This window comes from Anolis sagrei, chromosome 1 (assembly GCF_037176765.1).
Source record: "Anolis sagrei isolate rAnoSag1 chromosome 1, rAnoSag1.mat, whole genome shotgun sequence".
In the NCBI taxonomy this organism is placed as follows: Eukaryota; Metazoa; Chordata; class Lepidosauria; order Squamata; family Dactyloidae; genus Anolis; species Anolis sagrei.
In genome coordinates, this window is record NC_090021.1 from 16,190,403 (window position 1) to 16,204,819 (window position 14,417).

A 14,417-nucleotide genomic window follows, 5' to 3' on the forward strand; every position below is an offset into this window, starting at 1 on the left:
GGGTCTGTAGTAGACGCCTACAATAACATCTTTTTGATTCCCAGTTCCCTTGATTCTTATCCAGATGATTTCAAGCTGGTTTCCCAGATTGCTGTCTTGAATCTCTTCTGCAGAAACCCTTTGTTCGGTTTCTGTGAAAGAGGTTATACCCCTCGATATCTACATTCCAGCGATAGGAGTCATCCCAGCAGGTTTCAGTGATCCCTATGATATCATATTTGTGGTGTTGTGCTAAAAGTTGGAGTTCGTCTTGTTTATTTCCCATGCTCTGTCCCATGCAGATGTCTCTGCCTTGGTCCTTTCACTATTGGCTGCTACTTTCCGGCGGATGTCAGGTGGTGCAATACCGGCTAAGCAGTGTAATTTCTCCAGTGGTGTAGGGCGCAGACACCCCGTGATAATGCGGCATGTCTCATTAAGAGCCACTGTTTTAGTGTGGTGAGATGTGTTCCACACTGGGCATGCATACTCAGCAGCAGAGTAGCACAGCGCAAGGGCAGATGTCTTCAATGTATCTGGTTGTGAGTCCCAGGTTGTGCCAGTCAGCTTTCGTATGATATTGTTTCTAGCACCCACTTTTTGCTTGATGTTCAGGCAGTGCTTCTTGTAGGTAAGAGCATGGTCCAGAGTGACTCCCAGGTATTTGGGTGCGCTGCAATGCTCCAGTGGGATTCCTTCCCAGGTGATCTTCGATTTCATTAATTTTCAGTATCCTGTTTACAGAGTAATATGGGGTATAAATTAAATATCAGTATCTGCTCAGTCTCATATCTTATGCTTGTTATAAAAATACAATATTCAAGACAGCTATCATATTCACACTGTTATGCATAAAACTTGACAGACTGGCTTAACCATCCTGTGGTATACCTTGTGAATGTGAAATTCAAGGGTCTGTGCTTCATGATAAGCCTATGGCTTATCTGAAGCACAGGTTTCAGTTCCATATTTTGGCTAATCTGTTAATTTTGGCTAAAATATAGCCATTTAATTAACTTTTATTTATTTTTCAGCAACCCTAAAGCAACCAGTCAAAGAGTAAATAAGAAAGTAAACAATGATGCATCCCTTCGAATTCAAAATTTGTCTATTTTGGTGAGACAAATTAAATCATACTATCAGGTAAGTGATTTTCTCATTTCTACATATCATAAAGTGGGGTGTGAATCCATCAAATATTGCTGTTGAGAACTTATGATGCCATCTGCTTGTATGGGACCAGTCCCACAACCTAGCTTAATACCTATTTCACATCACCACTCTTAAGTTGCTATCTTCGTGCCCATTTGCTTACTGGTGATACGAGGAAATGCTACCTTTCTCTGTCTGAGCGACACTTTAGGCTCATAAACTATACTTATATGTATCCTTTTTGCATATTCATGTTGAAAAACTTTTGTATGAAATGGCCAGGTTCCCAGATTACTTGGATCATGCATGTAGGAGGTGATTACTGTGTAGTGTAATTTGTATTTGCCTGTCACACACAGTAGTGCTGCAAAGAAATAAGTTGTGCACAGCTGCCTGGGGCTGAATGTTGTTTCTTTCTCTGTATATTTGTTCATATAAGACCTATATAATAGAGTCTCACTACCTTGCTCTCTCTCTCCTAATAGTGCCAAAGAAGGCTGACCCACATACTGTCAGCTCTATATCTGTCTCTGCTGAAGTCATTTCTGATGGATGTGTTTTGATCTAGGGGAATTAACTGAGCATGTATCTAAGGAGCATGTATCCCAAGTTTGCCCCACCCCTTTTTCTGTTCTTATTATGATATAGGCTCTGCCTTCAGGCTTGCCATCTATTTTATTGATCTTTGTAAACTGCTCTGGGAGTCTTCATAAATTGAAGAGTTGACTAAAATACTTTTCAGTATCCTCTTTTACCCAACATTTTGTGCATGTCAAAAATAGTCATCTAGTCCTGCTAAAGCATCAACTTTTGTGTTCAGATACTAAAATGTGGAGACAGTACATTGCTCCAAGTGAGTTGCTTTGGGAAAACTAGAGTAACTGTCCACACCTCCTAAATAACTGAACTATATTAAAAGCAAATAAGCTATGCCTCTTGTCCTGCTGCTCCATCAAATCTCACAGATGTTTATATAGGTTGCAAATCATCAGCTGTGCTTCTTAGTAATCCCTAATATTGTAACCTGTGGTTGACCTCATGAAGCATTATTTTAGAGCTTGTAAAAAAGGAAATGCTTGCCTTAATCTTTGGAAGCCATTTTACCCTGTACATTTGTAATCATAATAGAGAAGTAAGCTCCATTGTGTCCATAAAGACATTGGATTTTTACTCATGACTGCAGTGAATAATGGCTCAACCAGTTCATATTTTTTCTAATCGTATTGGTCTGTATTACACCATGATGATAAGTTTATAACTTGAATTCAGTTAGTACTACTAATAATACATAGATTGAACTTCAAAAATGAACTTCTGGAAATGCCAAATACTGTGATCCTAATTATAAAAAAAAATCAAGGAAGCATTTTATTGTTTCATTTTTGTTTTTTGTCCATGTGAAAGTATATCTGGCTTTGAAAAATAGGCTTTCAATTTCTATGTCACACTGTTAATATGACATTTATAGATGCTGAACAGCAACTGGAAAAGAAAACCCTTTTAATCATATGGAGCATAAATATAATTAGACATTGAACATGCTGCCAGAAAAAGGTCTTATGCTGCCAGATCTGTGTATGGGTTAGCATCTGCTATGATAGGTATCCAGATGTTTGCGGGAATGCACATCAACTTTAAAGAATTAGGTGCTGTCTAGACTGGGGATTTGCCCTGATTACTGCCATCCGTGTCTATCAAAAACTGAATAGAACAACTTGCACAAAACTCTTCACAAAATATTTTAGATTGTAGCTGTTTGCCAAAACAGATATTTATAGTCCTGAACAACGCTCTATATCCTCATTACTGGCAATCTGTGTGATATCTCTAGACTTCATTGCCCAATTATACATAGTACAGTCTTTGCATGCCTTTTTTTGTATATATAAATCCTCATAGTCTTAAATCAGTGTCATTATTATTATTATTATTATTATTATTATTATTATTATTTATACCCCACTTTATCTCCCCTGAAGGGGACTCAAAGCAGCTTAATATAAAAGCATTAGCATGAACATTTAAATATATAAACATTAAAACAGGATTAAATATAAACAGCATTTTAAAAATCCCATTTAAAACTATTAAAACAAATTCAAAGTTAAAAACCACAGCACCCCCTGAATTGATCTTAAACACGACACCTTCATCTTTAAAAGCCTGCCTGAATAAAAAGGTTTTAGCCGCTGGAAAGACAGCAGGGAGGAGGCGATTTTGGCTTCCCTGAACAGGGAGTTCCAGAGTCGAGGGGCAGCCACCAAGAATGCCGTCCCACCAACAGAGCTTCAGATGGAGGTGGGACTGAGAGAAGGGCCTCTCATTGTTTGCTTTATAAGAATGTGGAAACTTTTGGCATGAGGTATATTCACTTGTTGTTTGTTTGATCACCATCAGAGCAGGAAAAACCTTATTTGCCCTCCACAATTCCAATGTATTTCTTTTTCAGAGGTAAAACTATCTTAATTGTTATAAAATGTTAACTCTTACCAAAAAATGATGACTCAACCCAGATTTTGAGGGTCAATTTTTGACTAAAATTTCTAAACTTATAGATGAGTATATACAGCAAGCTTCTATTGCTGTTGTAAGAAAAAATATTTTAAAACTTTTGATTTGTATTTTAAGTCAGATTGAGTATTTCATGTTTAAACCCATTCAAATTGTTAATCATATATGGAAGGCATGATTAATCTTCACGTAGATATTGTAAATATTTATATTTCTTTCTATAGGAGACATTGCAACAGTTGATTATGATGCCTTTGCCAAATGTCTTAATAATCGGCAAAAATCCCTTTTCAGGTAAGTCTTAATTAATTTTCAAGTAATGGTGCTATGTTGTTTTCTGAGTGTTCATAATTTTGTATAATTCCCTCAAATGTTTAATGGACTTCATATGTATTTGGATCGGAGACAGAAGCTTGGGAGAGAGAAAGATTGATTTGTCCAAGGCTAGTTAATAAGTTGATGGGGTGTGTGTGAAATTTAAACCACACATTTACTGAGTTTTAGGTAGTATCCTTGCACCATCTTTCTTGGACAACAGCTAACAGTTGAGGAAGGTGCTACACAAAAATTACAGGCAGATCATATTCTTTAGAACAATAGACTTCATCATATACTGCTGTCCTAGTTCTTGGCACATATAATGGGTTTTTAATCCCTACTATTCCATACTTTTAATTATGTATTGATTTACTGATTTACTGACTTGTTCTATTAGAGTACACAAAATGAAGGCAGAAAAAAAGAAAAGACATGTATATAATGTTAAAATCTACTCTCCCATGAAATATATTACTTTCAAATCATGCTCTCAAGACACCAAAAATAAGTAGTCTTCGTTAAAAGTTAACATAGTTGATTTACTTACAAACTTCATGTATTCATCATACAGTACATTTCTTACTGGTTGAGTTTACACAGTAAGTTCTCTAAAGAGTCTGTTTCAGCCTCTGTTGCAGACTAACATTTTCTTCAGTCTAATGCATTACTGAACATTGACTCAGTAAAGACTTGACTATACTGTACTGCTTCTGATGCAAACTCTAAACTACTGTTTCTGAAGTAAAACCCTAAACTGTACTGTACTGATTTCTAAAATGGAGTCTCAGTCTGAATAATCCTAGATCTGGGTCACATGATCTGTAGTCCCTCCCACAACCTCAAACAACATAGAGTTAAGGGGAAAAACTGCACACCAATATGTACATACAATATAGTGAGCAATCTCAATTACATACATAACAAATAACTGGAATAGGAGGCTAATAGAAGGTTCCCATTTCCAACACTTTCATGTGGTCCTATACATACCAGGTTTGAAGATAACTGTCTCCAACCTTTCTCTTCCCCCAATGTCAGAGATTGTGTGCCTCTGTACATTGGTCACTTGGAAATATGAGGTATATACTGTCATACTCAAATGCTGCTCTTGGTTTTTTCCATTGGTATATGATTTCCCTCTGTGTAAATAGAAATCTGTTCTAGGTAAGCTTAAGGGTCCAGCAATGGAGTTTTTAGATTTGCAGTATATTTTTGTTTAATACCTATATGTTGATTAAACCCTGCACAGAGAAATAGTAATAAAAATTATAGAGAATGAATTGGTTGCACATAAGTGAAAAGAGAAGCAGAAACTATTTCATTCTTATCTAAAAGTGTATGCACTTGTTATTGTTTTAAAATGTTTTCAGAACAAGGCACTGAAGAGGTTAAAAAGCTACTTCTACTTCTGCTTGGCTGTGCAGTTCAGGTAAGTCTGCTTACAAATAAAGCTGGTCATAATATAATATTTATTTGGATGGCATGATGAGATATAGGTTTTAGTCCTCCTTTTTTTAGTTATGTGGACTGTTATTATGATTAAACACAAACTATTAAAACATTGCTATTCTGAGGAGTTTTTCTTCCTCTGCATGTTATCTAGAGTCTAACTAGGTGACACTCTTTGACAGATTAATATTTTCATTTACAAATCTAACAATGTTATAGAATGGCATCTTTTAATTGTCTCTTTCCATAAAACGATTTCATCATTGTCAGTTACTCTTTTACATAATACCTTAGTATTGAAATAATATATATGGTCCCAAACCCTGAACGGTTTGGGACCAGCCTACCTGCGTGACCGCATTTCCATCTACGAACCCACACGTTCACTTCGGTCATCTGGAGAGGCCCTGCTCGTGATCCCGCCTGCGTCGCAAGCACGTTTGGTGGAGACACGAGACAGGGCCTTTTCCGTGGTGGCCCCCCAACTCTGGAACACCCTCCCCAAAGACCTTAGACAGGCCCCTACATTGGCTGTCTTCAGAAAGAACTTGAAGACCTGGCTTTTCCGATGCGCCTTTCCAGATTAGGAAATCTCCACCACCAAGTCCCATAAGCACTTTATCAGAACCAATGATTGCTGCACATCGCACATTGCACTTGCCCTAGAAGCCCTATACACCTCCAGTCACATCAGCACTTTTAATCTTCGTACCCATTTTCTGGCCCGGCCCAGTTTTATTGTGTTTTAGTGTATTGTGCTTGTTGTTTATTTTGCTTTACTCTGTTTTTAATTGTTTGATTTGCTTAGATTGTATTGTTGTGTTGTGTGTTGAGGCCTCAGCCTGTTTAAGCCGCATCGAATCCTTCGGGAGATGTTAGCGGGGTACAAATAAAGTTTAATAATAATAATAATAATAATAATAATAATAATAATATATGTAAACAAATAGTTTAGCTATTTTGAAGGCCCTACATTAATAAAAAGAGCTAAGGTACATTTGAACGGTTAAGCTATATGTCAAGAAATGTTTATGTTTATGTTTTAGTGTCAGAAGAAAGAAGATTTCATAGAAAGAATTCAGAGTTTAAAGTTTGATATAAGAGCAGCTGTCGCCGCACATATACAAGAGGTATAGTCTTGTGTTTTTTGCTTATTCAGACTTTAGAACAGTGTTTCCCAACCTTTTTTTTGAACAGGGATCACTCACCAACATCAGTATCAGAAAGGGTACAAATCGGTTTTTGGTCAACTTTAAATTATAAGAAAATTGACTTTGGTATTTGGGGTTCTGATTTATAAAATTGCATTGGATAGACACCAGCTTTTGTTTCTGATACAGAACATATGCCATCCCGTAGTTGCTGTCTGCTTGCCCACAGAAAACCATTTTTAATAAGCTTGGCACTATAAGCGGGTTTTGTGAGACAAGTTCCTGTCATGACTATGGTGTAGAAACTGTGAGGCCGTGGACCATATTTTAGTTCTTGCGGACAACTGGTGATCCACGGACCACAGGTTGGGAACCACTGCTTTTGAAGGAAGCAAGGTGCTGTTTTTATCACTTTTTAAACAAAATGTTTATATATATATATATAGAGAGAGAGATTATAAAGGCAGTATGTTATAAAGAGCACATTGTAAAATTTTTCCCTGTTTAGAGTTAGTCACTAGACTCTACAGGTGTGACAGACCTATTAGAATTGTCTGCTCCAGATGCTTGGAAATCTGAATGCTTTCTAAATATTTCTCTAAAAATTTCCTGTTACGATTATCAGTGGCCTTGTGGAAGCTCTCATTAGAATTCAGACATGACCTTGACTGCTGACATCATCACATACTCCCTCCTTATTACAGAACCAAATCTGTTCCTTGGGTTTCTTAGGGAATTAAAGCAGTCAGGACAGTGGCTAAAGTAAAGGTAAAGAGAACTTCAGGTATTCTACTAAGGACTGATAAGATATATTATTTGTGCCTATCCTGTAAATGAAATTTTATTTTACTAACACCATTGCATCAGATAGTGAGACACCTATTCTAGTCTGACACAATAGATATGATAGGTACATTGGAAGATGAGTGTGGTGAATTTGCATATACATACACATCAAACTCGAAACTATGTTGTGTTGAAACTGGCGCGGTTTCCCATCCCTATCTCTTGTAGTGTAGGATTGGGGGTCTTTGCCACTTGTCAGCTAATTCTAGATTCTTTTTGGGGTCTATCTTGATGAACTTCTAGTCACTAAATCAGTGGTTAAACCAGACAGGCCAGGTTAGCATCAATACTACTCTTTAAAGATTTTCTTGTTTTGGAGTTCCAGGATATTTACACAGAAATGAATAGATTCTTTTGTTACTATTTCAAGCTGTTTAGTATAAATATTAATATAAGTAAATCTATACATAGATTTCCCTTAGAAAGAAACACAGACATAACAATGTTTGGGCACGCCAACTTCGTTATAGTCCATAACATTGTATATAAGGCAAATGACTTAACATTTTATTTTAAGTCATTTAGCCATCTAGATCCTCATCAGAACATTTAATCTTAACACTTGAGCCATTATCCATGGCAAAATACCATCTCCTCTATTATAGTCAAAGGTTTATCTCCTTAAGTAATCCAACTACTAATTATATTACTAACATGGAAACATATATCTGAACAGTGTCAGGATGAATGCTATTTTGGATACTCCACATGTAGAAGAAGCCCCTGGTGGTGCAGTCAGTTAAACTGCTGAGCTACTAAACTTGCAGACTGAAAGGTTGGTGGTTTGAATCCGGAGAGCGCGGTGAGCTCCTGCTGTTAGCCCCGGCTTCTGCCAACCTAGCAATTTGAAAACATGCAAATGTGAGTAGCTCAATAGGTACCGCTCCGATGGAAATGTAATGGTGTTCCATGTAGTCATGGCGGCCACATGGCCTTGGAGGAGTCTACAGACAACACAGGCTCTTCGGCTTAGAAATGGAGATGAACACCATCCCACAGAGTTGGACACGACTAGACCCAGTGACTCAAACCTTTACTTTTACCTGCATATAGAGATAATTAATAGTACTGGTTTCACAGTAGACATTACTGTACTATTTGTATGACCCTCTATTCCTTCAGAGTTCTGTTATAAGGAGTTAGAGCAGGACTCCCATGGATCAGATTTCACTACCACTAACGTAGCCAGTATTCTAGTAGTGTACTCCACACTACCACAAAAAAAAAAAGGTGCACGGTGCCTTTAAATATCTCCTCGCTTCTGCCTCACCCTCAGAACGCGATATACATATATAGCATCCCTACTTCGCGGATTTTCACTTTTCGCGGATGGTCCTGGAAGTAACACCCACGATAAGTGAGGGAACATTGTATTTGCCATTTGTTATTCACCTCCATTGGTGCCCCCTCAGATTCAGTATTTGTACCAAGGATTCTGCTTGTGGGCACATCCTGCTGGAACACACACACACACAAGGTATACTTGTTGTTGTTGTTGTTGTTCATTCGTTCAGTCGTCTCCGACTCTTCGTGACCTCATGGACCAGCCCACGCCAGAGCTCCCTGTTGGCTGTGACCACCCCCGGCTCCTTCAAGGTCAGTCCAGTCACTTCAAAGATGCCATCCATCCATCGTGCCCTTGGTCGGCCCCTCTTTCTTTTGCCTTCCACTTTTCCCAGCATAATTGTCTTCTCTAGGCTTTGCTGTCTCCTCATGATGTGGCCAAAGTACTTCAACTTTGTCTCTAGTATCCTTCCCTCCAATGAGCAGTTAGGCTTTATTTCCTGGAGGATGGACTGGTTGGATCTTCTCACAGTCCAAGGCACTCTCAGAACTTTCCTCCAACACCACAGTTCAAAAGCATTGATCTTCCTTCGCTCAGCCTTCCCTAAGGTCCAGCTCTCACATCCGTAGGTTACTACAGGGAATACCATGGCTTTGACTAGGCGGATCTTTGTTGCCAGTCTGATGTCTATACTATTTACTATTTTATCGAGACTGGACATTGCTCTCCTCCCAAGAAGTAAGCGTCTTCTGATTTCCTGGCCACAGTCTGCATCTGCAGTAATCTTTGCACCTAGAAATACAAAGTCTGTCACGGCCTCCACATTTTCTCCCTCTATTTTACAAGGTGTACTATGGCCTGTAAATTCTGCTTCCAGCAAGACTCTTTGACCCCCAATGATGTCCAGGGTGTCTTGCGCCCAAGCCTTCTCACCTGCCTTCTCTTGCAAAGTTTTATTAACTGCCAGATATCACTAGCCCTATAAGAAACTTAAGGACCAGAACAAGCATCATCTTTGACTCTTCAGCCAGCTCTTCTTCCATCATTACTTCTACTTTCAGCAGCAGGTTTTTATTATCAACATGCCTGACCTGCTGTGACATTGGATGCTTGGATCTTAGAAATCGTACAGAGGATCTATGACACAGATTTTTGGAACAACTTGCAGCGTTAGCCAGCCTCACTTCTTCACTGACATGCTCATTGAGAAAGTCAGCTCTTTTCTCAAGGAAACTGGAACTCATTTCTCTACTGCAAGGTGTTTTCTCACATAACTTCATCATGATCAAGAAGACTGGAGGCATTTGCTGATTTTGGATCTTTTAGGTGTCAACTTTTACATATAGCTGAGATCATTGAGGACGGGTCACCCTTTTCCATTCTTTCCTTGGTGCAAGAGGGAGATCAACTTGTGACGTTAGATTTGAAGGAGCCATGCCTTCATGATACTGTCTGATAACCACAGGCATTTCCTCTGTTTCACCATTGGAAGAAAGGCCTTTCATTTTCACATCTGTCTATTTGAACTGTCCATCTTTCCTCACGTCTTCACAAAGAAAATGGCAGTGGTCGTAACTTGGCTCAGGCAAAAAGGTGTGGTTGTGCCTTGATTGCTTACTTGCAAGATGAGCAATACTGGATGCTACTGAAAGTTATCATGAGATGTTCTTTCCTCCACAATCCACAATGGTAGTCACTACAGAGGTGGTAGGTGCTCTGTGTAGAGATGATCACGAAAAGTGTTCATTTTGCTAGAGCAATATGTAGCAGCAAGACTGATGTCAGGGGGTATGTTTTAGAAACCATATAAAACCAATTGTACAAGAATTGCTCTGGTTTCCAGTTGTTTCTGAGCTCAATTCAAGGTGTTGTTTTTTGTTTTTTTTATCTGAAAGACTGCATTATCCCATGTGAGCCTACTAGAAATTTGAAATGTATGTAGAAGGCCTTATTGCATGTCTCTACAGCTCATGAAGTCAAATTAGTTTGTAAAGGGTTTTCTTAGTAACAGCACCCTGATCGTTGAACCCAAGGATGTTAGGCTGTCTCCATCTCTTTTAAGCAGGGAAGACAAAGTTCTTCTGCACGGGTCTGAAATTGCTTTGTTTCGCTGTTTTAAACATGTGTTTGAGGATTGTTTTTAAATTGTTTTAATTGATTGTTTTATTGTTTTAAAATAGTATTTAGTACCGTATATTTAAAAGTGCTTTTAATCTTCGTACTGTTTGTTAGTATTTGTCCATCATCTTGGGAGCTCATGTTGGGGTAGCAGGTGATATAGAAATACATTTGATAAATAAGTTTGCTGTAGTGGCTTGAGCTTGGGATTGGGGTTGTAGGAAATCAGTTTGAATATAAGCTGCACACATCTCGTTTATTCCACTTTTTTAAATTCAGTGCTTTTAAATAAAATGCATATTTGATAGGTTCCTTGTTGGTAATGAAAATGCACCTTGTTTTTCTTTAGCAACCCAGCAATAGCATACCCAGCAATAGCATACCTGAAATGTGACAGTGGATTTGCTTGGCTCTCAAACTGCATGTTGCCTAGTCTACCCCTGATTAAAGCAGGAATCTTTTTGATTGTTTATGGTTTGTATCCTCTGCAGGTAACTCATAACCAGGAAAATGTGTTTGACCTCCAGTGGATGGATGACAATTCTCTATCACAAGACTGCATTGAACCTCTTTTAAAAAACATGGCACTGCATTTAAAAAGACTTATAGATGAGCGAGATGAGCATTCTGAGGTATATATTATATCAGGTTTCAATTTTGTTCTTGGGGAGGGGGTAGAATCATTATTGCAGAAATTAAAACATTTGATGGATTGTTATAGTGCTGTACTGTTGTATTGGTATTTTGGTGTTAATTAATTGATACTACTGTTTTAATTGATTAATGATTTTGTATTGTGTTGTTGAAACTGGTTGTTAACCGCTCTGAGTCGCCTGAGGGCTGAGAAGAGCGGTATACAAATGAAGCAAATAAATAAATAAATAATTTTACCTCAGTATAACTGAGCAACCTTGCAAAAACAGAAGTTGAGAGTTTTAATGTTGATAGATTTGTACATTTTGGTGGGATGCAGTTCATGTCCCTTCAGTTGTGAAGCAATCATTTTAATTATAATTACAATATTTTGCAATATGCTCTATATTTTAAAAATATACCCCTCATAGACGTGGTACTTAACAAATAGGGGAAGAAGATGTACTTACCTGAGGTAAAACTATGTAGCCCAATGAAAATAAAAAAACAATAGTCAAAACTATTCCTAGTCTATAAATGATGTAAAATTAAGCTAGTCTAAAGAGTAAGCAATTCCTAAGCTGCTGCAATAGCGGCGGATAAGAAGAACTGAGGCGGTGGTGCCACCCACCTGCTACTTATACTCGCAAGGGGAGAGTAGGCGGGGCCAACCGCCAAAGTTTTTCAAATCTATCTAGAAGGTTCCGAAGATGTCTGCTCAGGCACAGAAACTACCATATGTGAGATTCACAGGGATTACGATGGAAAACCTTTCTCCCTTGTACTGAGAATAGCTGCCAGCTGAAAATATCAACATCCACTGTAGATGCGGATCCCTACTACCAGAATGCAAGGATATAGTTAATTTTCTTATAATTTAAAGGAAGTTTGAGGATCAGCAGGTGTACAAATTTTTGAGTTCATATCCATACACAAATATGAAAATCAAGATAAAACATTATAGTCAATCCATTTGCATTACCAATGACATTTTAGCAAGGAAAATAGGGAGAACATACAGTATGGTATACAGCAGGGGTCCTCAAACTTTTTAAACAGGGGGCCAAGTCATACTCCCCAAAATTGTTGGAGGGCCGGATTACAATTTGAAAAAAAATGAATGAATTCCTATGCATACTGCATGTATCCTATTTGTATTGCAAAAAAAAAAACCCACTTAAAAACAATACACTAATTAAAATGAAGAACAATTTTAACAAATATAAACTTATTAGTATTTCAGTGGGATGAGATAGGCCTGCTTTTGGCTGATGAGATAGGATTGCTGTTGTGGTTGTGTGCTTTCAAGTAGTTTCAGACTTAGGTTGACCCTGCGCGAGGGCCGGATAAATGATCTTGGAGGGCCACATCCGACCCCCGGGCCTTGGTTTGAGGATCCTTGGTATACAGAGCAGTTTTTCTATTTCCCTATAAGAAACTGGAAGTAGGATAAGATCCTGTTCAATAGTGTCCTCTTTTTTTCAGTGTGCATTAATTCATTATTTATTTATTTCATTTATATACTGCTTTTCTCTATCCCAAGAGGATCTCAAAGCAGTTCACAACAAAGTAAATGGCAAAAGTCAATGTATAAAACACAGCACATAACTAAAATAGCTTATAGTAATATATTGAAATCAGTGAACTATAAAACATCAACTATAAACAACGTAACATAAAATATTGGACATTGCACAAATCCCGAAGTTATCTTGGCTGCTTCATCTCACTTTCCAAATGCTTGCTTTAAAAGCCATCTTTTGAGTAATTTCCTGAATGTCAGGAGGGAAAATAGTTTTTGCTTTTCAGATACTGTACTTTAACTTTATGGTTCCTTATTTTCCTTTTTTGTTCCTTTTCAAATCTTCACTCTTTGTGTTGATCCTTATGTCTATATCTAACCTCTTGCTACTCCCCATCAGTGGGTTATTCTTTCTCCCTTAAGAGCAGTCTGATCTTTCCTCTGGTATGCTTTATTGAAAATGTATATTTCCTTGTTATATGAGTAATACCTGGAGTTACTATTTTTTTTTTAAAAAAAAATGTTTTTACTTTTGTCACTCAACAGCATAGTACTACTGTTCTGAATGGTAATATGATGAATTATTCATTGTTAGTGTAGCCTAGTGGTTTGTGTGTTGGACCAATACTCCAGGAGAGCGGGGTTTGAATGTTTGCTCAGCCATGGAAACACACTAGGTGACCTTGGAAAAATCACAATATCTCAATCACAAACCATAGTAAGCCTTTTCTAAACAAACCTTACCAAGCAAACTTCATGATAATGGTTGCCCTTAGTACTGCCATAAATCAGGAATGACTAGAAGGCATGTAGCCAACAACAAAGAGTTTCACTTGAGTTGCATGTTATTACTATGCTGTTGAAAATGTAGGCATGTGCTCCCTTAGCACTCATATTGCAACTTGGAAATTGTGACAAAATCACAAAAGACAAAGCAGTCTTTTCCTAGCACTTTCGTCTGAGGTGCTTTGGACTACAATCTTTATCAATTAGAAAGTGATGGGATGTTTAATTAGAACAAATTTTACTCATAAATGGGTAGTGAAGCAACTTCTTGTACCCCATCCAACCTCTCCCATTCCCTATCCTTCTCCTATTTAACCTATCTATTAGATGTGCAGCATTCTGTGTTGTCGTTGAGCCTGCAAGGGAATTCTCCTTCACTATCATACACACATTAACTTTTACTTCCCTTCCTTCCTTCTCATTTTCTGGCAGCGACACCATCATTTTCCATTCCCTTCTTGCTGCTAAGTGCTCAAGGACAGGAAAAATTAAGCTGCTTAATTTTGTAAAGATTTATTTTAGTAGATTTCTAACCAATCTGAGTTTGTAGTGCAGTTCACATTGTCACTGTGTCTCCTTTCTCCTCCCTAGCTGCATGCTGTTCTGTCTTTCTCTCTGTCTCCTTGTTGCCAGCTGTAGCTTGAGGCAGCCACCTGCGTGAATTTCT

General features: G+C 37.9%; 1 protein-coding gene across 12 annotated transcripts in view; it reads left to right on the plus strand.

The window, feature by feature from the left end:
* Positions 1 to 14,417, plus strand: part of CCDC88A (coiled-coil domain containing 88A) — a 116,041-nt gene that overhangs the window by 37,033 nt on the left and 64,591 nt on the right. For all 12 annotated transcript variants that reach the window (XM_060754585.2, XM_060754587.2, XM_060754592.2 and 9 more), the window contains 5 exons: positions 1,014 to 1,122; positions 3,867 to 3,936; positions 5,331 to 5,389; positions 6,456 to 6,539; positions 11,301 to 11,441. In XM_060754585.2, the coding sequence (XP_060610568.2) occupies positions 1,014 to 1,122; positions 3,867 to 3,936; positions 5,331 to 5,389; positions 6,456 to 6,539; positions 11,301 to 11,441 (463 nt within the window). The remainder of the gene's footprint in view (positions 1 to 1,013; positions 1,123 to 3,866; positions 3,937 to 5,330; positions 5,390 to 6,455; positions 6,540 to 11,300; positions 11,442 to 14,417) is intronic.